At 43.1% G+C, this 27,770-nt stretch overlaps 1 protein-coding gene across 1 annotated transcript in view; it reads right to left on the bottom strand.

Annotated features, from left to right (window-relative positions):
• The window catches only part of ARRDC4 (arrestin domain containing 4), a 56,914-nt gene extending 29,387 nt beyond the window's left edge, over nt 1-27,527 (bottom strand). Inside the window, exons 1-3 of the mRNA XM_088452861.1 lie at nt 27,046-27,527; nt 3,168-3,231; nt 1,380-1,527 (exon numbers count right to left, since the gene is read on the bottom strand). Coding sequence (XP_088308987.1) covers nt 1,380-1,527; nt 3,168-3,231; nt 27,046-27,301 — 468 coding nt within the window. The 5' untranslated portion in view covers nt 27,302-27,527. The remainder of the gene's footprint in view (nt 1-1,379; nt 1,528-3,167; nt 3,232-27,045) is intronic.
• Nucleotides 27,528-27,770: the final 243 nt, after the last annotated feature.

Raw genomic sequence — 27,770 nt, 5'->3', positions numbered from 1 at the left:
TATGTTGTATATGTTGATTTGCGAACTTCTCGATAACTGTCCTATTTGGCCACCTTTGTACTCTACTAATGTTGCTATATGTTCAAACCCATATGTAAAGGTACTACAGGATCTTTGTAGCAACATAGAAATAAAAGATAATTATATTAAAACAAAAACTAATAATAATAATAATAATAATAATAATAATAATAATAATAATATATCAACAAAAAGTTGGAGCAGGTTAAATTACAGTGGAGTTGTTGGACAAGTCCTTTAAATGTACAATAAAAAATCTCAGCAAACAATGTGCAGCACAGACGGTGTAAAGGTTAGCATTACTGCCTCACAGCACTGAGGTCGTGGGTTCGACTCCCGCTAATGCCCTAACTGTATGGAGTTTGTATATTCGCCCTGTGCTTGTGTGGGTTTCCTCCCACACTCCAAAAATATACTGGTAGGTTAATTGGCTCCCAACAAAAAATAACCCTACTGTGTGTGTACATGCGGTACCGAATATAGATTGTAAGCTCCACTGGGACATGGACTGAGGTGATGCGGAATATGTGTGTGCTATATAAATAACTGGTAATAAAATAAATAAGTGTCCTGTGTATACTAAAGTAACTGCCATGCAACTATAACTTTGCACAGTTACACAAGACTTCAGTGAACAAATCCCTCCCAAAATAATAATAAAAAAAAGTTCCCTACACATTTTATGTGAAATCTGTGTTGTTTAAAGTCATCTTCAATTGCCAGAGTATTTTTCTGTGATGATATCATTCATATTTAAATACTGGACCATTAGGCTTCTCTATAGCTGTCATGAAAGTGCAAGGTATAATTGTATATTATTTTGATAAAATGGGTGCAGATAAAAGAATAAAGCTCATTAGCTCCACATCTCGCCACTGTGTTGTTACTCATGCTCTGATCCTCCCTGCCATACTATGTATTTGCAGTCATTATGGAGTTCAATGCTTTAATGTGATCCAATTTGCCATTAGGGCATGATAGCTGAAAGGATTCCGCCAGCAGCTGCATACACTTACTTAGTGGTAGAAAATGGCATGAAAAATGGAAGGATACGTGACATATAATGGTCTGAGTTAGATAGCAGACCTGCAATGATTAATAATAAGTCTCCCATAATTATGTCTTCTGCAGCTGTCATTATTCATGTTTAGGACACCAAGCCTTACAAATGTAGCCTCTGCAGTAAATGGGTTTGCGTGATGTACAGCTAATAAAACAAATTGGCACACCTGCATACATTAGGAATGCAGATACCGAATGCAGACTTGTTATTGCAAGGTAAACAGAAATTAAATAGAGTCATTCAGAGAGGCGTCAGGTTTTGAATAACACTTTCTCACTGCTAATATAGTTCTTACAAGTAAAGGCGGAGAGTTGACATCAATGCGGCTGATGACTCGGAGCTCACGGTGGACGCTACATGAAGGCACAGATGGTCTTTCCAAAACGGCAGTGAGTTGATATTGAACCCTGCCATATTTTCCAGTGAAAGAAGTAACCAATTGTCTAAAAGTAATTTAAAAAAAATCAAATTAAAAAAATGATCTTTTGCAAATAAAACTGTACGGTAAAGTAAGCACAGAAGAAATCTTTCAAATCAGTGATCCCTACCAAACATGGGGTATTATGCATGATCTATTCTAACAGACCACACACAGTAATGCTAATGTTATAGTAATCAATCTTATGATAGTGATCACTATTTAAATAGTGGATAATCTGCTGAGATGTACAAAAGATAGAGTACATAACATACCATATACAAATATAGACAATAAGGCTGATTCTGAGATGGGAGCAAAGCAAAGAAAAAAAAACAAACAGTAACTTTGCACCTGGACAAACCATTTATTTAGTTTTTTTTTGCATGCAGTGTAAATACTGGCTGCTTTTGCATTCAGCCCACAAAGGCTGGACAGCTTTATTTTACACTGCAATTTAGATATGAGTTAGCCCGCAACATCGGGCTGGCTACACATCGTTAAGTGTGTACCCAGCTTTATAGTCATACCCCTTTCACGTCGCAAACCCCGCTCTAACCTTGGATTTTGAACACGGGTCCAACCTGGCTGCGACCCGGGTCAGACCCCTTTCACACTGCACCTTCAACCCGGGTTATTCCTGGGTTGGACCTGTTCACACTGGACCCGGGTCAGCCCTGTAAAACCCTATGGATATCATTAAAAATTGACTTTTTCTGACTCACAAAGATAAGATCTCAGCCAGGGGCATATCTATAATGGGTGAAGGGTGTGCGGGGAACACGGGCCCCTGGGTCCAGGGGGGCCCCCACAACACACACCCTGCACCCATAATATTACTTACCTCTCCGGAGTACCACGTCGGCGCTGTAAAATGACTGGAAAATGGCCGCGGCCATTTTCCCGGTTACCTGTGCATACACTATAGACTCTGGGCACACTCTAGTGCCCAGAGTCAATAACTCTGGCACTGGCCGCACACAGCTCAGTGTGCTGCCGGCCACCGGGTGGAGAGGAGGAGGCCCGTGTCGGAAACTGCACACGGCCCCCCTCCTCTCTAGAAACGCTCCTGATCACAGCATTGCAGAAATCATGACTGATGGATTACCACTGTGTAGCCCTGAGTTCATGAGTGTGTGTGCTCTACTGCTATTTGATTCAGCATAGTGTACAGTTCACTTCTTCATCACTGCAATCAGCTATCACTGTAATAACAGTAGTAGTAATAACTCCTTTCAGACTGCAATAATGCTGCCTCTGCTGTTGTTCCCAGTGTGCTGCCTGTGGTGTCTGGCTGCTGACATCATCAAGTGAGGCCCAGGAACATCCAATCAGCATTGTTTGCTGAGTCCCGGGTTGGATATAACGGGTAGGGCCTGTTCACACTGTACTTCAACCCGGAGTGTTCCTTTGTTCAACCCTGCTCAATTGCAGGGTTGAAATGCCAGGTCGCTCAACCCTGAAATTTTTTTGGTGGCATGTTCACACTGCACCTCGAGACAGGTCGACCCGGCAATATCCCAGGTTATTTTTGAGATGTGAAAGGGGTATTAGTGAGAGCAACATTCTAAAGAGTACAGGAGATAGGATATTGTATGTTTGAATGTTTACATAAGCCACACACAGTCTCAGCGGAAAAGGTCTGGAACATAAAAACAAACTCACCCAGAAGGAAGTTGGAGATGGAACAGAAATGTATGCCTCCCAGCTGTAACCATCAGGGTTTCACCTAAAACAAGGAGTAAGCATTGTAACATCTGGACTCAAACCCACTGAAAACAGTGGAAAAAGGTTTATAAACTTTTATGCCAAGAAAAGCAAATTGTATTAATTTATTAATAATATAGAATATTACAGTACATCCCATGGATTACCAATATCCAGTTTCCAGAGTACCTCTTTATAAAAACTAATTTAATTGGTGTAGCTACTGTAGTATTTCTCTACCGGTCTATAATTTTCAGTCTATAAATATAACAAATAATACATATATGTGGTGTAATAGTATCTGGTTAGTAGAGCTACACTAAAAAGGTAGATAGTCAATAGGTTGAGAGGATTTAAAGGAAACAGGTAAATAAATGACAGTGACTTATGTTGACAGGGTTAAAAGGTCGACATTCAAATGGTTGACACATGTTTTTCCATGATTTTTAGGTTTAGGGTTAGGTAGAGGGCTAGGCTAAAATATCATGTGTCAGCCTTTTTTGTGTGAACCATTTTAATGTCCACCTTTTAACCCTCTCGACCTTTTGGTGTCGACCTATTGACTGTCTACCGTCTTAAAATAGACCGATCAATCCAAACCCGATGTAATATTATGTTCTCCAGGTGATTTATTGGTCATAAGCTTAAACACATAACCACTTTCTCCTTAATTAAACAAATAGGTACTGAGCCAAACACAGGTGCTAATGCGATTACACATACCGATTCCTGTGTACGCATCGCACTGCCCATATTTTATTCATCTGCGAAAACAACCATTCTCATTAGTATCAGCACTCACACCTGCCCCATGCTAAGTGTAACAGGCATCCCTTCGGCATGACTCAACTCTGGCCTCACACCATGACACTCCCACGAGACGGATAACTTCTCTGCGTATGCCCAAATGACACCCAGAAACACCCAGTTCAGGTACAGAGAGAAACGGCCAACATGCATCTAACTCAGATTCAGCCTGAGTGACGCAAATATGCGTATGTTCATTACAGTGCACGCGCAGGTTGCTGAACGTCGCTAGATGCAGCCGAATATGGTCCTGAGTGCAACCCCGAATTGGGCCATAATATTTAAAAGTATGTACAGGCTAGTAATACAGATTATGCAGTATTGCAAGGCTCCTTTGTAAACACTATAGAAGAGAATGTATTTAGAGGTCTCATTGTCCTTATCAGCCAGTTACTCAGTTATATCCAGAATCTGGGCTTACACTTGAGCACTTGATGTTCTATAAGTGCAAACCAAGATCAAGGTGTACACCGGGTGGCATTGCCAACTATGATACACATATTGGCCTAAGTTAGCCAAATGTTAATACTTACAGGTTAATAGCAATCGTGTACAGTATACACAAGATACAATATTGTTTTAACTAAAACCAGTACTAGAGAAAACTAGTATTAGATTGCCCAGGTTGAATAATGGACCCGAAGTACATCTTCTGCAGCCTTCATTTTTTATATTGTCCTCGCCTATAACCTCATTCAATTGATCCTGAAAAGGACTCCACTGTTTGCTAACATGGTTTTAGCCCTGAAAATGACCTATCTATCCATTTATCTCTATATATTAAATCAGATGTCCTGACTCACTGACTGACTGACTCACTGACTGATCAACGCCCAGTCCAAACCCATGGACCTAGAAACATGAAAATCAGGGAGTATATTCCTTCCATTATGTAGGTGCCCAAAACAGGAAGGGATTTTTCAAAATTCAACTCCCAAGTTGGTGAAAAGGGGCTAAAATGTTTCCTCCCACTGTGCAATGCGCTGCCTGTCTCATCGTGGCTGTAGCACAGGTCATGTTCAAACACCAACTGTCATCCCAAGTGCTGCCAAACATCACTGGCATTTGTTGTAGACAGGTCCATTTGTAGGGGCTGGAGCTCCCAGTGTGAACAGTCAAAATGCAACCCCCCCCCCTCAAACAAGCTTAAGATAGTAAGTTTGAGCGCGTTCCCCCCGGAAAGAGGGCGAGATCTGTTGATAAGGGGCGTGGTCTCACAATAAAGAGCATTTTAAGAGAGGAGGGGGCCCGTGTGCGCCTCCGTTTGGGCCCCCTCCTCTCTGACTGCGGCTCAACTGCACTGTGCGCAGTAGATTCTGGCTTCATGCGGGGCGCCATTTTCCCGGGGACATCTTTTCTGCGCATGTGCAGATCACTGGGAAAATGGATGCCACCATTTTCCCAGTGAGTGTTTGCTGCTCTACAGCGCCGGTCCGGAACTGCGGAGCAGCACTTTGGGAATCGTCAGAGAGGTAAGTATAATTACCTATGGGTGCAGGGTGTGCGGTATGGGCCCCCCTGGACCCGGGGGCCTGTGTGCACCGCACACCCTGCACCCATTATAGATACGCCCCTGGGGCATGGTCTCATGATAAGGGGCGTGGTTTCAAATGAAAAGACTACCTTATGAATAAATGATGTTAACATATGATTAGGGACAGCAAAACCTGTTAAAATTTCCAAGACACACCATCAGTCCCCCCCTTCCCCACAGGAAAGAAAACACATTGCTCCCCACAGAAGAAATAGCATTGCTCCCTACAGAAAAAAGCTCATTGCTCCCCACAGGGGAATTAACATTGCTCCCGATACAGATTAATAACATTGCTCCCCATAGAGGAAATAACATTGCTCCCCAACAAAGGAAGTAACTTTGTTTCCCACAGAGATAAATAAAATTGCTACCCACAGAGATAAACAACATTGCTCCTCACAGGGATAAATAACGTTACTCCCCGTAGAGATAAACAACATTGCTCCCCACAGAGGTAAATAACATTGCTCCCAACAGAGGAAATAACATTGCTCCCTACAGAAGTAAATAACATTACTCCCCACAGAGGTAAATAACATTGCTCCCCACAGAGATAAATAACATTGCTCCCCACAGAGATAAATAGCATTGCTCCCCAGAGATAAATAACATTGCTCCCCAGAGAAAAATAACATTGCTCCCCAGAGATAAATAGCATTGCTCCCCAGAGAAAAATAACATTGCTCCCCAGAGATAAATAGCATTGCTCCCCAGAGATAAATAACATTGCTCCCCAGAGATAAATAGCATTGCTCCCCACAGAGATAATTAACATTGCTCCCCACAGAGGAAATAACTTTGTTTCCCACAGAAAAAAAGCACATTGCTCCTTCTGTGTCCCCAGCCAGCCCCCCTTCCATGTCCCAGCCAGCCAGCCCCCCCTTCTGAGTCCCCAGACAACCAACCCCCCCTTCTATGTCCCTAGACAGCCAGCCAGCCCCCCATTCTGTGTCCCCAGACAGCTCTCCCTTCTGTCTCCAGCCAGACAGCCCCTCCTTCTTTCTCCAGTCCAGCCCTCCCACTTACCTTCTTCTTGACGGCATGATTCCTCTTCCAGCATAATGTGACGCCATGACATCACGGGCTGCTCGCGGTCTGAAAAAGTAAGTGGTGGATAAGGACCGGACACCAAACAGTCAAGCCCTCAACTGCCTGGATGCAAACCCCACCCCTGAGCCTGAGGCAAATCAGTTTTCTTAGTGTCCGGCAGGAGCTCGGATCAACTTTTATAACAGTGGGCTGCTTTATGCAGCCCAAAGCTTTCTTTTCATGATTTCTAATTATATTTATCTTTGTTACTGAGTGTGCAGCATCAGACTGTCCTTAGGACATCTGTGCTACCACTCCATCACCCCTCCAGGCGCCGCAGCTCCATAGCACCGCTTGGTATCTTCATCGGGGCTCCTGGGGACCTTGCTAGCCGGCCCCAACTCGGACGCAGGGGACAGGTAAGGCGGTAGTAGCCCGCGGTAGGGCAGTAGCCCGCGGCTGGGCAGTCTTACCTCTGGTCTCAGGAGACAGACGGGTGGGGAAGTGGACAGGCAGTGGGCTTGTGGAGCAAGACCACTGACATCACGAGTGATGTCAGTGGGGCCGCCCCCAAATGGCAGGCGTTCCTTCGGGAATGCCTCCGTTTGGCCAGCCTCCCCGCCTACAAAACGGTGTGAGCTGTCATCACCATCGTCAGCCGCCCCTTTTGTAGTGAGCCCAGGGGGCTTGCACGCGCAGCGCGGCCGCTGCGCGTGTGCAGGGCCACAACATCGACCCACTTGAGAGTGCTCAGTGCTTGTGAGCGGGTCTGAATGAGGCCCAATGTGTTACTAAACAGGTGAGGGAGGGGAATGCCAAATGTGTTACTACAGGGGTAAGGCAGGGAATGTGTTACAACAGGATTGGTATGGAATACTGCCGGACGCATGGTCTAATCCCGACGACGGAAGACCGGCAGTGAAGATCCCGACAGGTAAGTATTTTATCTATTACTAACCTAACCCTGCCCTAACCCTCCCTTAGGGGTGCCTAACTCTAACCCCCACCCAAGTGCCAAACCCTAACCCCCTCCCTGTAAGTGCCTAAACCTAACTCCCCCACAGCCTAAACCTATGTCTCCCGCGGGGGTTCCTAAACCTAACCTCCCTCCGGGGGTGCCTAACCCTAACCCCCGCTTCCCCTAGTCTAAACCTAACCCACCCGGGGGGGCTGCCTAACCCTAAGGCAGCCTACCTTTGATCGGTATGCCGGGCATCGGGCTCTCGGCGTTGGTAAAATGACAGGCGTCGGGATTTCGATGCCTGTCATCAGACCCTTGCCGGGATTAGACAGTCGGGAAGCCAGCGGTCGGCATTTCAGCCATCGGCTCCCTGACTGCATCCCATTACAACACGGGTAATGTGTTACTACAGGGGTGAGCGGGGATGATGTGTTACTCTAGAGGTGAGGGACGGCAATGTGTTACTCCAGAGGTGAGGGCGGTGCATAAGTTACTGCAGGTGTGAAGGACACAGATGAGGGAGGGGAATGTGGAATGTGTTACAACACTGGCAAGGGAGGGAAAGGTTTTACTACAGAGGTGAGGGAGTGGAATGTGTTAGTAGATAGGTAAAGGAAGGTAATGTCTTACTCTAGCAGTGATGCATTACTATAGAGGTGAAGGATTAATGTGTTATTGGAGTGGTGAGATGGAATTGGAAACAGTAAATGTCTAAGGTCTATCCTGGTGAAACTGGGTACATTTACTAGTTTGGAATATTTAGTCACTGTTACCTCAACACTGAGGTATAAACAATGTTGTTTGATTTTTTATTAGGAGCCTGAATAAAAAGGCTGTTGGAAGCCCCCATTCTCTGACTGAATGGAATGGGGTATATCAGGAGCAGAGTGAATTACAGGACAGAAATCAGTATAGCTTCCCAAATCACTGCGGTTTCAAAAATCACTACAGAAATCATCCATGAGCCATATCGTCTAGTGTTTGCCCTGCAGTGCGGGCTCAATGTCGTTAACGGAACTGAGCATCCACACTAAATGATATCATTAACGATATTGTTCAGTGCCGGCACCCTCCCTCATCCCTGTACTTGCAGAACCTGACGATATTGTCAGGATGCCCTGCAAGTACAGGCGCTTAAAGATATCATCAACGACCAGCGTGAGCGCGCATTGCTGCTCGTTGACTGCATACACACTTAAGAATATTGCAGACGATGAGCGATAACAATATCGTTATCGTTCAAATGATCCACTTTATCGTTTACTGGATATGCGCCTTAACATTGGAGAGCATAACATATAAAAATGTGCTTGGAGGAAATTAGTAACTGTCAGTGCAGGTGCAGTGTGGCAGTTGATCCTCTAACTCACTGTTCTTCCGTTAGAGCTCTGCCTGCCCTAAATATCAGCCTGTGCCTTCACATCAGTGCAATATTAGGCGCTGGAAAACATCCTGATTGAACTTGCTTAAACCAAAATGGCAAATCAGAGACTCCATGGCCTCTATGCCTACACATTACATTGTACTAACCTCCTTCGTTCCCTAGCTAGAGCCCAGGAACTTCTCCATGCAGACATTTGTTCCTGGGTCTCAGCAACTTCTGTTATGCAAATCAATTTTGTTTGCCTCTTTAAAATGGTGGTGGTGCCTTTTAAATGATTGCCACTGTAAAGCATTGAGCAGACTTGCTGGGGTCTCGCTGATACTTGCATTGCGCAGACTATTGCATTTCCACTTTGGAATCAATTATCCCAATCATTGAAATATTTTTTTTACTAACAATTGTTACTTTTTACTAATACAGTAGCATGCTATAACATTTTTGTAAAATTAATGTTTACAGAATTTAAATTAGGCAAAGCATCTGAAACAAAAAGGTGCTCAATGATTGTAAGTCATACTTGCCTACTTTTGAAAAAGCATTTCAGGGTTATTGTGATAGCACCAACTATAAGCGCGGCGGTAAAGTGGGCGTGTACTGCTACGTCCGAGGAGAGTGTCATAAAATTGACTTACATCCAAATGTAAACGAGCCCAAAAGCAGTTAGTAAGATCTATTTGTTGATGAAAACACACTAATACTTTTCAGAAAATGCATAGGGATCATTGTGCCTTATACCCAATGCAGGGAAATTATACTACTGATCCCATCTGAATGTATATATATATATATCTGTTTTTTCTTAATATAACAGCTTCATAATGGAGGTAAGGTGCAATCAAGGAGATTGCTAGACTCTTCAGGGAAACAAGGAAATTGCTACTATTTCAGGGACTCTCCCTGACAATCAGGGAGTGTTGGCAAGTAGTTGTAAGTAGATATTGAAGACCCTGATCAAGTTTGACTTTAAAGCATGTTCTACAAACTAGAAGTTCATAGGGTTTAGAGTAAAAACGAAGTTAAGGATGTGAAATTTGGAAGGTTAACTTAACTGAGAGACAGAACAAAAGGACGAGAGTTCAGAGTAGGCATATTACTCAGCAGAGAAAAGGTGTGGCTTGTTATGAGAAGCAGAACTGATGTATATTTCAGTCACTCATAGCATGCTCCAAGCTAGAAGTTCATAGGATATAGAGTACATACTAATTTAAGGATGTGAAAAGTTTGAAGGACTCGGAATGTGTTGAGAAACCAAAAACCAATAATAGGAAGAGAGTTCAGAGAAGGCAAAACAAATAAAAGATGCATATTCTCTTATGACAAACAAAATATATCATTGCATACTATAAGTACTGTATATTGCACTGTATATATCAGTCACTCAAGTTACGCAGGGGCTCTTTATCAAGCAATGAAAATTCGGGAGCCTCCCACAACTTCCAGGAGAGTAGGTAAGTATCGTTTGAGGCCTGTAATTTTTTTATATTTTTTTGTATAGGTGTACTGCAGTTCTTTGTGGACTCTGTCTACTAGGGCATGCTGGCACTTGTGGTTCTCCCAGTGCCAGCATGCCCTGACGGCCATTTAAATTAGGGATGTGCAGGCTTGGATAGGTTCGAGTTTGCACGTGGAGTTCGGATTTTTCCCTCCAAAAAAACGGAACTCAGAAAGAGGCAAAACGTCATCTTGCATGGACGAAAATCATCATTGAGGAATGATGATTTTCGTCCATGCAAGATGACGTTTTGCCTCTTTCTGAGTTCCGTTTTTTTGGAGGGAAAAATCCGAACTCCACGTGCAAACTCGAACCTATCCGAGCCTGCACATCCCTAATTTAAATTGGGCATGACAGGGCTGACTGAGACCTGTAGTATGTCAGAAACAAACACTATTATTTCTATTTTCACCATATTTATGAATCCCAAACCCACCACCACAAGGAGTGTGAGGAATAACCTCAAATGCTATTCGCATGTGGTGTGTTTCCTAGGGAGGGAGCCCACATTTTGTAGCGGCCCTGGCTTCCCAAGGGATTCCAGCCCCATTCTGACTAGCCTAGGTTTGCACTATTGTGGGGGAACCCCATGCCACATGTCCCTCCAGATATGGGACCTCATTCAGAGTTGGTCGAAGCGGCCGCACGGTTGTACGCCACCGATGTTCGCTATACTGCGCATGCATAAAGTTTGCAATGTGCGTGCGCAAACTAGCTGCTATGATCAGAAATTTCTCTCTCCTTGAACACAGCCAGGTCGGTAGTTTGAGTGACAGATGGAGGCGTTTGTGGGTGGTAACAGGGGAAGGTGCTTGAAAACGGGGGAGTGGAGATCTGAATGCAGGCGTGCCTCATTATGCGAACGGCGTTTTATGGGAGTGCATACGGTTTATGGGAGTGCATAATTAACAAAGTAGCGTCATGGCACATGTGACATGGGAGGTTTTTACACTGACATGATCGTAGAGCTTAAGAGAGGGTATGGTCAACCTTAAGCTCTACGACCAGTTCCGATGGTTCCCGATGGTCTCGATTAATCCTTATATGCCCGGAGATGACGTGTAATGCGTACGAGAAGGGGCGTATTTTTTTGTCTTCCGACCGCTTCCTCCCCTTGGTCGGTCAGCTACCGATCCGAATTTAGGGACGCAACTTGCGAGGGAATCATTTGCATATCCGGCCCCTTTTCCCATACGACCGTGCGGCCGCTTCGACCGACTCTGAATGAGGTCCATAGTATCACCAGCCCTTGCTAGTAAAGCCAAGTGTTGGCAGTGGAAACTTTGCAAGGACCTCAAGCTCTTTGCCCCCACATATTTTCCACCAACAGCCTAGGCTTAAGAAAGATCCTAATAATGGGATTAAATTTACAGTGGTACACCAATCATTTTTGTTATTCAATTTTGATGCTTATCTCGAAAAAAAAATAAAAATACAAGCCTGTATGATCCTAGGGATATTTGCAGTACTTCCAGTTGTTTTTGTAGTATCGGGGTTAGAAATCCATGGACATCGACAACGTTTTACAAAACAGCATCAATTCTAATGTTTAGCAAATACTTTATTTTGGCCCTTTAAACTGCTGACGATTTCCATCGGATTTTAAATGCTGTCCAACCCCTTTAAGTGCCAAAGAAATATATCTGTGTATGACAATAATAATATAATAAAGCAATTGAAGCTGGAGTGAATGAAGCTAGGTGAACATATGGGGGTAAATGTAATAGGGTCCGAGTTTTTGCTGCGGGACAAACTCGTACCTTTCCGCACATTTAAAGTTCTAAGGCCCTGATTCAGAGCCGGACGCTCTGACAGAGCGCTCACTCTGAATCAGGGCGTCTTTTTTTTTTAATGGAGCGGCCTCCTGGTTGCTCGCATTGCTGTGGGTTTCCACCCACAGCTAATGCGAGCGGCCAGGATGATGGTCATGATGGTCAAGACCATCGCAACCATCGGGCTTGAGACGAGACCCTTGTGGTAGGGTCTCGTGGCCACAAGCCCCAGAGAGCTTTCGGCTCTAACAGAGCCGAAAGCTCTCCCACTGACATCACTTATGATGTCAGTGGGGCCGCCCCCAAACGGTAGGCGTTCTCATGAGAACGCCTCCGTCTGGGCAGCCACCCCCCGGCCCACCCACCAAAGGGGGCATGCTGTCACTCAACATCGACAGCACGCCCCCTTTGATGCGAGACCCGGATCGAGGGATTGCCCGTCGCTATCCGGGTCTCGCGCATGCGCATGACGGAGCCGGCTCCGTCGTGCACATGCGCACTGGCCCACCATCAACCCGGTTGCGAGCGCACTGCGCTTGCGACCTGGTCTGAATCAGGCCCTAAGTTTGTCCCTCAACTTGCTAAATGTAACAGCCTGCGAAATTGTGAGTTTGAGGCTATTACATTATGCGAGTCTGTAAACTCTGAGGGGTAAATTTACTAAGGGTTGATTTGACTTTCGTTTTGTAGTTCAATTTAGCTCACCTCAAACCGACTCAATCGAAAGTTCAAATCCCTCATTTACTAACATTCGATTTGAGGAGCATTTCTCAAATTGAATTCAATTTGGTTCGGTTTGGAACAGTGATTTGCTGTTCGCTTTTTCATGTTCATGAACAAATCGTGCAGCAAATCCCACTTCGAACCGAACTGCAAATCTCCGACTGTATAGAACTGCTTCATGCTTTCACTTAGCAGTTAGTTTTCACACAGATACATGCATACATCAGTGAATTGCCTGCATTGTTACTGTAACAAGCTTATAAATATTTAAATATTGTAAAAAAAATTATGTGAGGTCCCCCCCTAAAACAGAACCAGCCCCGGATTTTTCATAGCCAGTCCTGGTTGTGTAAGTACAGGGAAAAAAATACGTAGGGTTCCACTGTACTTAGGGCCTGATTCAGAGCCGGACGCAAGTGGCCGTTCGCTCGTCCGCCGTACGAGCGGAAATAATAAAATTCCAGCGCTTGCTCGTATGTTCGTTCGCAGCTAATTTTCCGCCCCATAGTCTCCCAACCCCTCCTCTAGCTAGCAAACGTTCTAAATAGCGACCGTCCGTCTCCTCTTTGGTTGCAGGCAACGCTCGCACAAGTCAATTCCGGAAGTGGCCCTGTCAGTTTTCGATTGCCTGCTATTTCATGCAGCAAACATACTTGAATCGATTAATGGCAATCACTATATTAATTAGCGTAATTGTTATTCACTTGTTTGCAATCCTTTTTTTTTTCAATGTCAATAAACTTTATTATTGTTAGTGTGTGTCATTGCTTCCGCAGAATACGTATGGTTGTACCAAGGGGATGGTTCTTCAAAATTAAAAGTTGGTTTGAATGCTACTATTGTTTTGCGTTTTTTTTTTTATAAGGCGATTTATCAACTTTTTTTTTATTTAAATTAGCTTACGCATGTCACTGCATCAAGCCTATCATAACTCACATTATATTTGTGAGGGTGTAGGTCACATGGCTCATACAATAACCAATAGAATGTTTTCTGTTAATTTACAAAGTACATTAGCCAATCAAATTTTTTCTAGGACCTTTATTAAAACTGTTTTGTGTAAAAAAAATCATTGCCATCATGAGAGCCGCCGCTTTTTGTCGTCGTGAACTCCTGGTCCTCACTGAAGTGATGGACCAGAGAATCACCAATTACACACGCCCCATCACTAACCTCCGCAAGCGGCTGGCTTACGCGGAGGTGCAGGCGCCGCCTGCGTGCGATCGGCTACTGCAGAAATATCGGCCAACTTGAAAGAAGGTGGTCCGATCTGAGGCGCAGATCCCCACGCCTGTTGGCCAATTTGCGATAGCAGATCCAGGAAAGTAAGTGTTTTTAATTTTATTTAAAATGTAAGCATACTATTTACTATTATTTTTTACGGTGTTTTTGTCAAAAATTCAAATAAAAAAAGCTGAAAAATATAAAAAAATGCTAACGGAAAATAACAAGGAAAAAAAGCAAAAAGATCCAAATAAACCAGTCCTCCTTCTACACAACAATCGCCAACAATCCACTCCAACGCTAAACCTCCAACAATCAAAACATGCCACCTCGACTCGAGTCACACCAAGCCATAAATAGGCTTTATTTTCCCGCTCAAATTAAGGACGGACAATAGGAGCGCACAAAGAATGATGCAGCCGTATAATGCTGACGCATGTATAAAAACATCACTGAAGGCCAAAATCGGTCTGCTACATTGACAAAAAAAATGAGTACAAAGCAGCAAAGTACTAGCCAACAGCCACCATGTGTTTATTTTTATAATGGGAAAATGCATATGTTTAACATTACATTTTAAAACATTTTACTAAAAATCTTTTTTAACATTTTTAAAAAAAGGTGTGGAGGATGCCATGGAAGAGGCTGCTGGCCCTAGTAGGCAAACTAGGGCCAAAAAAAAAAGGCAGCCACAATTCACAAGGAAGGAGATGGAGGTTTTGGTGCAAATGTGCAATGACAACCTGGCACAGGCACCAAGGAATATGGGTGCAACCCAGAGATGGAAACTGTGGGACGACATAGCCAGTGGTGTCAATGGTGTGGGTGAGTTTGAACGTTCAACCCGGGAGGTCAAACGCCGGTACGTAAAAAATACATTTTAGTAAAAAGTGTTTACAGGTCAAAATACTGCAGGAATAATGCCAAATTTTAAACAAACAGATGGAGCGACTTCAAATATCGGCTTATACAAAAAATGGCTGATAGGGCTAGGCATGCAGGGGGACAGGTGGGGGTCCCAGCCCTCTGTCACTTGAGCTCACAGATTTGGAGGAGCTGGGCCAGGGGTGTGTGCAGGATGAGGAGGTGTTTGGCGTGTCGAACATGGATACCGACATGCCAGACTTTGCGGCTCCTCATGTTGCCCCAGATAAATGTTGTAATGTTAACAACTCAGAAATGTGATTTTGACAATATCTATAATTTTACTCTTTTCTCTTTTTTCTCATAGAGACACAGGCAGATGAGTCTGCTCCAGAGGTGAGCTTTGGCCGCAGAATTTCTTCTGGCTCTGCAGGGGAGGAAGCAGTAGATCCGGCTGGGGACCCTGTGGCAGACAGTCCAGGGCATTCCCCCTCGCAGGCAGTGGCCCTCCTCACTGATCTCAATGGTAAAACAGATCAGCAGACCGAGATTCTGCTGAGGATGGACGCCAATCTGCTACGGGTGGCGGACGCCCTGGAGCAAAGTGCTGCGGCCAACGTGACCATTGCTAAGGCCCTTGCGGAAAATACTGGGGCCAACGTGCGAATAGCAAATGCCCAGGAGCAGCTCATTCGCCAGCACATGTTGGAGCCGGCCTCTCTTCCTGCCGGAACATCAGAACCCTCCACCTCTGGCACAACAACAGCCATCCCTCCAAATGTGCCTAGCCCTATGCCTAGTCCAGAGGCCACAACATCTGCCTCTGGCCAGGCCAGCCGAAGGACTTCCCGGACTCGTTCAGGCTCCCTCCAACCCCCGGCCAAACGGCCTAAAGGGCGATGACAGCACTGGCTAATTTCCCCACAATCCATCTCTGTGTTTGCCCCATATTCCTGCATGGCAAAAACCTCCCTCTCCTTTCTTGTGAATTGTTTTTATTTGTTTTATTTCTGTTCAAATGCCACTTATTTTGTGGGTGTGTGGGCAAAATGATTTCTAGATTTTGTCCCAGGAAAAAAAATATGTTTACTTTAAAAAAAACTTGAAACAAAAATTAAAAAAAAATTCTTACACTTTGGAAACAAAATTGCAAAAATCTATTGTTGATTTATTCACAAACTGGTTAAAAGGTAATCCCTCTAACAAACTTACAAACAGTACAACGGAAATAGAAACATTTCATATTTTCCCTAAAAAATAAGGGTTAAAATCAATTTATGAGTTTTAATTAACAATTATCCAAAAAAAAAGGACGGTTGGTTTCTTGGTCCCAAAAAACAAACAAAACATGCGTACAATATTGTTTGTGTACAAAATAAACACTTACAAATATGGAAAAAGCACTCAAAAAACCCAAACATTTGTTAGCTAATTGATTGTATGCCCCAGAAATTAGCAGCTGAGTAGTTCACCTGCGTTCGGTTTTTAACTACTAAAAAAGGTCTATTTGCGAAACACCTTAGAAGCTGTTTAGCAATTAAAAGTTAATTGTTTTTGTTACCTCACTTGATTAATCGCAACACCATCGATGAGTCCGGGGAAGTACGAGGAGACCATCGTCATTGCGGTAGACTATACCAGACCCCAAGCTGAGTGAGCAGTCTTAATGGAAATTGGATCACACAGTGACGTGGACAAAATAGCGTCCACATTGGACGTTCGCACAAGATAATACATGTACGCCCAAAAAACGCCTTACCACGCCTACGTTTTCTCATCTCCACCCCCGTTACCACCCATAAACGGAACATTCTGTTAATCAAATGACATAGGCCACTTCCTGTTCGCTGTGTATACGAGTGAACGAAAAATTACCACAATGATCCGGCCACACATGCGCAATGAGATCCGGACGCATGCGTGGTTTAAAACAATCGAATGCGTACGAGCGAATGACTGATAGCATCCGCCTCTGAATGAGGTCCAGAGTACAACCAGCACTGGGCCATACTTGCCTACCTTTAAAAAAGCATTTCAGGGAGATTGTGAAAGCAGCACCTATGAGCGCGTGTTACAGTGGGCGTGTACTGATAAATCTGAGAGGCGTGTCCTAAACCTGACTTAGTAAGATCTGTTTGTTGATGAAAACACACTGATACTTTTCAGAAATTCATAGGGATCATTGTGCCTGATAATGAAAAATGCAAGGAAATTACCCTAATGATCCCATTTGAATGTATATATCTCTGTTTTTTTAATATAACAGCTTCATAATGTGGGTAAGGATGAAATGAGGGAGATTGCTAGACTCTTCAGGGAGACAGGGAGATTGCTACTATTTCAGGGAGTCTCCCTGATAATGAGGGAGAGTTGGCAAGTATGCACTGGGCTATGGGAACCAGTCCTGGTTCTGGATTTACAGGAGTGGCAGGGATAGCCCTGGGCTATCAGCTTAGGCTAGGTGTGCCCTGGAGACGGTTACCCCTTTATTGGGGGGTCCCCAACTCCCCAGGGATCCCTGGCCTGGGCTGACTAGCGGTCAGGGCTGATGCTGCAGCTGGGGGGCCTGGTGATAGGGCTCCCATAGCTGTGGCATCAGTGCCCCACTAGAAAGGGGCCGGTGCTGGTTCTAGATATTACAGGGGAACCCTACGCAATTTTTTTCCCTGTAAATCCAGAACCAGGACTGGTTCCCGGAGCCCAATGCTGGTTATATCAAGTACAGTGGAACCTTACATATTTTTTTCCCTGTACTTAGACAACCAGGACTGGGTGTGAAAAGTCCGGGGCTGGTTCCGTTTTAGGGGGGGGAATGTTTTTTTTTTTTTACATTTAACTACTTATAAGCTATTTACAGTAAGATACATGCATGCATCTCTCTGATGTATGCATGTATCTGTGTCAATCCGACCTGCTCATACTCAAATCGAAAGCATGAAGCAGATCTGTTCATTTGAAGCTTGATTTGTTGGTCGATTTGAAATTGAATGATAGTAAATAAGGCATTTGTGTGTTGGTCTATGTAATAGTACCGATGTTTTTCCGATGGTCGATTTGAGTTCGATTTGAGAAAATTTTGGTTTTAAATTCGATTTTACTTTCAATTTGGCCTTTAGTAAATACCCAAATGCAAAATTGAATGCAAATCAAATTCAAATCGAATGCCAAATCACTCAAAATCGAATGTTAGTAAATATACCCCTGAGCCTTTAATGCGACTAGCATTAAAAGGCCTGAGTTATATAGAATGTATATATGTAGTTAATAAACTACAGTACCCGGCGCTCCAAAGTAGATATAAAAAATAATAATATTAATCGTCCTCCTGCTAGCTAGTAGCAATCTTTGATCTAGTTGGGACCAAAAAAATTGTATAAACCTGAAAGTAACAAAACTGTGTAGCTACTCCGCAAGGTGGATAATGATACTTTACGTCTATACAAAAAATGAAATGAATCGCAGTTGTGCTCTCTGTAGAAATGGATGGGAGACTGGATGAATAAAATCTCTATTTAATATCCAATGAATACACATATATAAACAAACAAGATCACAAGCCAATATGTAATAATTCCTCTAAATGACACTGTATAATGAAATGCCAATAACTGTTTAAGTGGCCGGTCTGATAAGAATGGTGTCAACTAGATAGAAATCACAATTGTGAACATTTTTACCAGTGCACTTGATTTATATCATCAGCGGATATCACCGCATCCCGTGAGTTTCACCCCATACCCATTTGATTTCTTGATATGACTATGATTATCTCCATGGGACTGTTTGTACATCTTTAGCATGGCCACGCTTCAAGTAATTACTGTTGGTTACATAGAGATCAAGCTAAATTCATATTATATTTCTTAATATATTTTATACATTGTAGCTGGGACACCAGCACCTTTTTATCAGCATTATTTTATGTAATTCATGTGTTCACAACTGTGATTTCTATCTAGTTGACACCATTCTTATCAGACCGGCCACTTAAACAGTTATTGGCATTTCATTATACAGTGTCATTTAGAGGAATTATTACATATTGGCTTGTGATCTTGTTTGTTTATATATGTGTATTCATTGGATATTAAAAAGAGATTTTATTCATCCAGTCTCCCATCCATTTCTACAGAGAGCACAAATGCGATTCATTTCATTTTTTGTATAGACATAAAGTATCATTATCCACCTTGCGCAGTAGCTAGTGCTACACAGTTTTGTTACTTTTGAGTTATACAGAAACCTTCACAGATCAGTGAGATCCGTGAAGGCTTCTGTGTGTTAAAAAATTGTAAACATTAAAAAAATAAAAATGACGTGCCCCCCCAAGCCCCCCCCCAAAGCATATCCAGCCCTGGTCTGATTTTAGTCTGTCCTGGTTCTTAAAATACAGGATAAAAAATGCATAGGGTTCCCCTGTATTTTACACAAGGCTCTGTTGAGCTGGTTCTGGTAGTGGGAATACAGAGGACAAAATGAGCAGGGTTCCCCTGTATTTTCCATAACCAGCACCGGACCCTTTCTAGCGGGGGGTGTAATGAAACATCCGGGAACTCTTTCACAGGGTCGCCCGGCCAAAGCACTACACCTTTCCGCTAGTCAGCCCAGGATCCCTGGGGAGGTTGGGACTGACCAATAAAGGGGCCCCCTCTCCAGGACACCCCTGGCCTAGGCTGATAGCCCAAGGCTATTCCTGACACCCCAGGCCAGTGGGTGCCGAGTTGATTGTGCAAATGTATGCGTAAATAATAGAAGTAATAATATTGTCTTTTGCTGGAGAACTAGATGTCCCAGCAAGCCTCCCCCTTATGCTGGTTCTTGGAGAACCACAAGTACCAGCATGCAGGGCATTAAGGGCCCGCTGGTACTTCTAGTTCCCCAGCAAAAGAAAGGAAAAAAAAAACCATATGACACACACACACCATGACAGTAACATTTTATTAAAGCATATATTCACATACTCACATTCACACATCCTCACCTAGAATCCCTGTAGCAATTCATGTCCACTTGTCCAGTAGAATCCACGGCACCTGTAACAAAAAAAAACATATTCACCTACCCCTTGTTCCGGTCCTCTCTGTCCCTGTAGGTATCCAGCATCTTCAGAAAATAAAAAAACGAGTTAACCAACCCCGCAGACAGGTACCTCACGAATGAGGGCCTCAGCCGCTGCATTCCCTATATTAATGCATTAGCTGAGCGTTCCTTGGCTGAGAGAGGCTGGCCTCCGCCTCTCTAAGCCAATGATCGGTTCCCATCATTGATTTTAATGGTGAGAACCACTAGGTTATTAAAGGTCACCTACAGTAAACAGTGCCTGGGAGACTTGTCCACCTTTCCAGGGGGCCAGGAGTGCCACCCGATATACGGGAGCCCCCTGCCATTCCGGGAGGGTAGACAAGTATGATATATCAATCAATCAATCTCTCTAATAGTAATAATAATAATGATAAAACCCATAAAACAATGAAGAAATGTGTAATGCCGCTCCCAACTATGCAGTAGGTATTCTCCACGCTCTGCTCTCACAGTGGTGAGCCGGTCACTGCTAGGAGACACCATTATTGCTATGTACTTTAAACATTTTTTTTATGTCTGTTCTGATGCCATACAGATAAAGCAGATGTAAACATAATCCTCTGAGCAATGTAATCTCTTCATTTGTGATATTCACAGTCATTTATGAGGAGTATAATAAAACTAGGTCATTCAGTGTATACGAATACAGAGAAAGATGCACCAGCCACATAATAGAAAGCTACAGTTACATGTACATAGAACACATTATAGTAATCTATCTTGCAATAAACAATATAACATTGTCACAATTATAATTTATTATATTGAATATTCTTTGTATTTGTGATAGAATTGTTTATACTCTGTAATTAATGGGAATTATACATCTGCAATATATTGCCCCAACTCCCTGTTCTGTCGCTGCTGGGGTTGGGGAATCAGGGAAATGAAAAAAATGATCAGGATCGGTGAGTTGGGGACTTCTAGCAGGATGTTTTTCCCCGATCTGCCGACGGATCACCGATCATTAATGTCGTGAGTCAGCGTTTTTGATCACAGATCAGATAGGCGTTGGCAGAATGGGAAATGGTTGGCACGCATAACATAATAAAACAAACAATGTAGCAAAAAAAAAAATACAACAAAAAGGCCAGAAGAATACTTTCAGTTATTTAGCTTATAGTAGGATTAGTAATAGCAAGGGATAGCAGGGAATGTAACTGCTTCTGAAGTACAGAGGTGGGAGATGTGTATGTGACATTGTATATCCAGTAGGTATGGAATGTTTGGTTCCTGCTAATATCAGAGGTATATTTAGCAGTAACATATACTGTCCCAGCTCACGGTCCTATTTCCACAGCCAGAGCTGTTCAACAGGAGGGAGAGCGGCTTCTCAGTTATCACTAGGTCATAGGCAGAGAAATGAATATCTAAAGCACAAACAACTCAGGCTCTGTGTACATTTTTGTTATTTACAGAGAAAGTGTCTTTTTTGGTTAACCAGAATTCAGTTATATTACCAGTTTTGCAAATAAGAATTTTGCTGTTAACAATTGCCAGACAGCTTCAAAATGCAGAACTGCCAGCAAATAGCTATTCTAAAAAAATGTAAGATTTATCTGAGATTGCGTTGGTGTGGCGTGGATGTAGTTTTAATCGCATCATACTACTTAATGACCCTTTCATTGTATTGCACTCACTTTAGCTGAGGACATTTTCTCATGAGGGCACACTTTGGTTTGGGTCACTCTAAAAGCATCTCAGAAAATAAAGTTTATACATTGGGTCAGTGCCCACTTCTGCTGCACCACAAGCTGATATCCTTGCATGCTCCTGGCCACTAACACATACGGCAGTGTTGTGTTTAGCCACCGGCCCACCCCTTAAATTGTGAATTAAACTGTATTATCCAAGCAACATACAGAGGGATGTTCTTTTATTTTTAGCAGGGTTGAAGAACTGGCTCTCACATAGCAGCCACTACATGGGAAGCCATTCTAAGTACCACAGAAGCTGCTGCCACAGTCCATACATGAAGTTTGGTGGATTTGGTGGAAATATTATCCATCTTGTCTTCTGGGTATGAGATCTTTGTGAAACAGTGTGTCTACAATAATAAATCTAAGGCTCTATACAGCAAAGGCTTCCACCGACAATAACCTGTACAAGTTACAGTAGTATCACGCCAATAAAATAAAGGTAAATTGCAGCGATTAATTTTTTTATTACCACAAAAAGGATCATCATGATAAATGGAGCCCCAAGTATATTAATACCAATTGTTCTCATGAATGTTGCATATCAGCATAGGGTTCAATAATCTATAAAGCCACGGCTCTATTTCCTCATCTTCCTATACGTCTTCCTTACAAATGAAACACAACCCAAGCTACTTGGAAAACGTGAGTACAAACTTCGCATCTGCGCTCACAACACAACTCAAAACACACACAAATATATATATAAATATATATATATATATATATACACACACACACATATATATATATATATATATATATATATATATATACACATATACACATATACACTGTACTGTGTATTTAGGTTTCAAGAAAGGATAAGTAGATTTTGGAAGTCAAGTCCTTATTAATTAAGTAGAAGTCTCATTTTTTTATTTTTTTTCACAATCTTACATACTCCGTGTAGCTAACTATATAATAAAGGGAAATCCACGAACAAGTTTAAATTACATACCCTCTAGAGCTGTGTTAGTATTAGGGATGTTAGGGACCCATCTGATGGGGTTCACCTTAACGTGGTGGATGCGCAAACTTTTTTTGGCCAAACATGTACTAAGAACTCACTTAGGCGCCTCTTTACTGCAATCAATCAGCATTTAAAATGCGGTTGTAGTGTGATATTTCTGACTAAATTTGCATTGCGAATTTAGGAAATATCACATGGATGTACTAACATCAGCATGCAGGGACACAGCTTGCGACTAAAGCTCTGTCCATGCGAATCCCATCCGCACACTTCTCCCTTTCGCAAAGAATACAGGGAGAATGTGTGGAGCTATAGAAAACAATTATATATATATACAGTCAGGTGCATAAATATTGGGACATTGACAGAATTTTCATATTTTGGCCTCTATTCACCACCACAATGGCTTTGAAATGAAACAAACAAGATGTGATTTAACTGCAGACTTTCAGATTTAATTTGAGGGTAATTACATCCATATCAGGTGAACAGTGTAGGAATTACAACGGTTTCTATATGTGCCTCCCACTTTTTAAGCGGCCAAAAGTAATGGGACAAACTAAACAATCCTAAATCTAACTTTCCTTTTTAATACTTTGTTGCAAATCCTTTGCAGGCAATTACAGCCTGAAGTCTGGAACGCATAGACATCACCAGACGCTGGGTTTCATCCCTGGTGATGCTCTGCCAGGCCTCTACTGCAAATGTCTTCAGTTCCTGCTTGTTCATGGGGCATTTTCCCTTCAGTTTTGTCTTCATCAAGTGAAATGCATGCTCAATCGGATTCAGGTCAAGGGATTGACTTGGCCATTGCATAACATTCCACTTTTTAGCCTTAAAAAACCCTTTGGTTGCTTTTGCAGTATGCTTCGGGTCATTGTCCATCTGCACTGTGAAGCGCCGTCCAATGAGTTCTGAAGCATTTGACTGAATATGAGCATATAATATTGCCCGAAACACTTCAGGTTCATTCTGCTGCTTTTGTCAGCAGTCACAGCATCAATAAATACAAGGGAACCTGTTCCATTGGCAGCCATACATGCTCACGCCATGACACTACCACCACCATGCTTCACTGATTAAGTGGTATGTTTTGGATCATGAGCAGTTCCTTTCCTTCTCCATACTCTTCTCTTCCCATCACTCTGGTACAAGTTGATATTTGTCTCATCTGTCCATAGGATGTTGTTCCAGAACTGTAATGACTTTTTTAGATGTTGTTTGGCAACTCTAATCTGATCCTCCTGTTTTTGAGGCTCACCAATGGTTTACATCTTGTGGTGAACCCTCTATATTCACTCTTGTGAAGTCTTCTCTTGATTGTTGACTTTGACACATATACACCTAGCTCCTGGAGAGTGTTCTTGATTTGGCCAACTGCTGTGAAGGGGTTTTTCTTCACCAGGGAAATAATTCTTCTGTCATCCACCACAGTTGTTTTACGTGGTCTTTCGGGTCCTTTGGTGTTGCTGAGCTCTCCGGTGCATTCTTTCTTTTTAAGAATGTTCCAAACAGTTGATTTGGCCACACCTAATGTTTTTGCTATCTCGCTGATGGGTTTGTTTTGATTATTCAGCCTAATGATGGCTTGCTTCACTGATAGTGACAGCTCTTTGGATCTCATATTGAGAGTCGACAGCAACTGATTACAAATGCAAATGTCACACCTAGAATCAACTCCAGACCTTTTACCTGCTTAATTGATAATGAAATAACGAGAGAATAGCCCACACCTGTCCATGAAATAACTTTTGAGTTGATAGTCCCATTACTTTTGGCCCCTTAAAAAGTGGGAGGCACATATAGAAACCGTTGTAATTCCTACACCGTTCACCTTATTTGGATGTAATTACCCTCAAATTAAACCTGAAAGTCTGCAGTTAAAGCACATCTTGTTTGTTTAATTTCAAAGCCATTGTGGTGGTGAATAGAGGCCAAAATATGAATATTCTGTCAATGTCCCAATATTTATGCTCCTGACTGTATCTCTGGATTGAGCATATTTCCACACATTAGATTCCAGAGTGCGAAAACAGAGCAAGAAATGCTCCACCAACAGGTACACATGGAGCTGTGCATCATACCCTCTGCCTGCAGTGTCTAACACAGTGTTGGCTAACCTTGACAGTCCAGCTGTTGTGGAACTATATATCCCAGCATGCCCCGCCACAGTTTCAGCATGCCCTAATAGCAAAACTGTACCAGTGCATGCTGGGGTATGTAGTTCCACAACAGCTGGAGTGTCAAGGATAGCCAACACTGGTCTAACACATCTTAACATACAGCTTGTTAGTTTAGACCAGAGGTTCTCAAACTCGGTCCTCAGGACCCCACACAGTTCAATTTTTACAGGTCACCCAGCAGGTGCACAGGTGTATTCATTACTCACTGATGCATTTTAGGTGGAGCTATTTATTTCAGTTGTGATTATGTGAGGAGACCTGGAAAACATGCACTGTGTGAGGTCCTGAGTACCGAGTTTGAGAACCTGTGGTTTAGACTAAGGGGGGAATTCAATTGTCGGTGAACTGTAAGAATTGCAATATAATAAATGACAAAAAATGTGTGTGACTTGCGCTTACAGACCAGCTGCTAGGGTCCAACCCCAAGGATCACCAACCCTTTTCCACTAAATAAACATACAACAATAGAGGGAACGTCACCCAGCGCTGATCTAGAAGAAATGTTAAGTAAATAAATTGTGAAGAAACATTAAATCTTCTTATAAAGATAATTGTCCAAAGAAATCCAAAGTGGACACCAGATAATGTCCTTTTTGAGAATAACGCTCACCTGAATAAGGTAAGATGCATGCACATAAAGGTATCTTTAATTCTCCTTCTCGTATCCAATGATTATACTTAAAACGACCACGTCACCACACTTTGGACCTGATTCAGACCTGCTCGCTAGCAAGCGATCGCTCGTTGCTGGCGTTGTTTGCAAACGTGCGTCTTATAGTTCGCAGTGCGCATGCACAAACTAGTACGAGCGATCGGGGTGCACTTGCTCGCCATGCAAAGACAGCCCAGAGGAATGAGTGGTAGGAGAGGCCGTTTGTGGGTGGTAACAGGGGCAGGACAGTAGTAACAAGGGAGTGGAGTTGCGGATGCAGGCGTGCCTGAGTGTTTAAACTCCGTTTCAGAGACATGCATAAGTAACCGGCAGCGTCATAGTACACATCACCTGGTTGAATTATACACTGAAGTGCTTGCAGTGCTTGCGGTAGGGTACAGTCAATCGCAAACGCTGCGGTCAGATCCGATGGAACCCGATGTACCGATGGATGTATATACTTCCTGGAGATGACGTCCGCTAGTGGGCGGCTAAAGACAGGCTGGTGGGTGTCTGAAAACACAAAGTGATTGCTCGCCAAGACATAGTGGGCGTGCTTATGCCTTGCCGTGCGAGCGCCTGCCTTGATGTCACTAAGCTGAATTTCCATACGCTGGGAGCGAGCGGCCGCATCTAGCGAGTGGGTCTGAATCAGGCCCTTTGTTCTTTACAGGAAACCTCCAAAAAAGATCATAAATAAATGACCTCTCGTTGTGTAAAACAGTATAGGTAATTTATTTCACAATAACAAATTCACTTGATAGACAGATAAATAAAACAACAAGAACCCCTTAGAGCTATTCTGCATACCAGAATGGGCCTAGAGGCAGGCACTGTAAAAAAGCGTAAGGGGATGGATGTAATACCCGGGTGCATCGCCTCCCAAGCTGATTCAGTGAACGTCCCTTTCAGGTCCAGTTGCCATGGCATTTAAAAGCTGGTAATGGCAGCCAGTCTCGCACCCTTCGCTCGGCCGGCCGAATGCCTGATTCACACAAAAGTGCTTGCTCCCCTGTGGGGTAGCGAACACTTTTGTACAAGATTCTGCTGCCATAAAGCGCTGCGGCTGCCGCACAGATTCAGCCGAACGAACAGATTCGCCCTTATTTGAATTGCCCCAATAAAGTAGAATGCAAAAAAACTAGAACACACAACACTGAAGTACAGAGAGTCAACAATTCATACTGTATAAAATTGGCATATTAATATTTTATATTGACTTAATTTGTAGCATTTACTGAATGGGAGCTGCCATATTGATTGCTCTTACAGTGAGTGGTAGTATGTCTTAAACTTTTGAAAACTTCATTATAATTGGGACACTTTATACTGTGTAAACAAGCAGTACAATTCTACCTCTTCTACAACATATTAAAATATTGTTACCCCAATGCCCAAATGTTGCATTTATTTCTTAACAGTTAGCTGCTATAATGAGGTGGTGTACTGATGCCCTCACCTGTGGATGCAGCCAGTAAAGTAACTTCCTCATTAAGGTACTGTACACATTCTCCTGAAAATTGTGTATTTGGGGTCTCTCCTCTCCTTGGTGTAAAGGACACCACTGCTCCACCATGGGCATAGAGGCGAAGGCCTAATACATGAATATCCTTTGCCAGCTCCAGAATCACCTGTCCAGATACAGAATCACCTGCAGAGTAGCCATTTTCTCCCTCATTCTCAAGAACAATGTTCATTGTAAATCTCCCAACCATCTTCCCTTGGCAGTGGCAGTAGTAACGACTGTGTATACTTATGCAACACAATGACTCATGGGTGTGATGAGTTATGCAAGCCCTGTCTGTAAGAACATTTGGGAAAAGTTCCTCCAAATATAGTTTCAGATGCAGAATGGACCTCCTAAGGGGGCAAAAACAAAACAGAGAGACCTGCGCCAACTTCAGCGCAGCAGATTCCAAACTGTAACAATAACAATAACAATGTAACAGTAGCTAAACAGATAATAAATAAATTGCCTTGTGGATTCCGGTGGGAGCAACAATTGGCTGGTGCGAATATGTCACTGCTGGCTGTCATCGAAACAAAATGTGCACAACAGATCTCAAGGGGACTGGCCAACTGTAGAGCACAATGTTGCAGGCTGTGAGATCGATCATATGCTTGTCATGTGGATGTGGACATGTCCCAGACAGAGCTGCAATAGAACAGCAAAGTTCCAAAGAA

This window comes from Taudactylus pleione, unplaced genomic scaffold (assembly GCF_031769625.1).
Source record: "Taudactylus pleione unplaced genomic scaffold, aTauple2 ptg000556l, whole genome shotgun sequence".
Lineage (NCBI taxonomy): Eukaryota > Metazoa > Chordata > Amphibia > Anura > Myobatrachidae > Taudactylus > Taudactylus pleione.
This window is presented reverse-complemented; position numbering and strand designations above follow the sequence as displayed.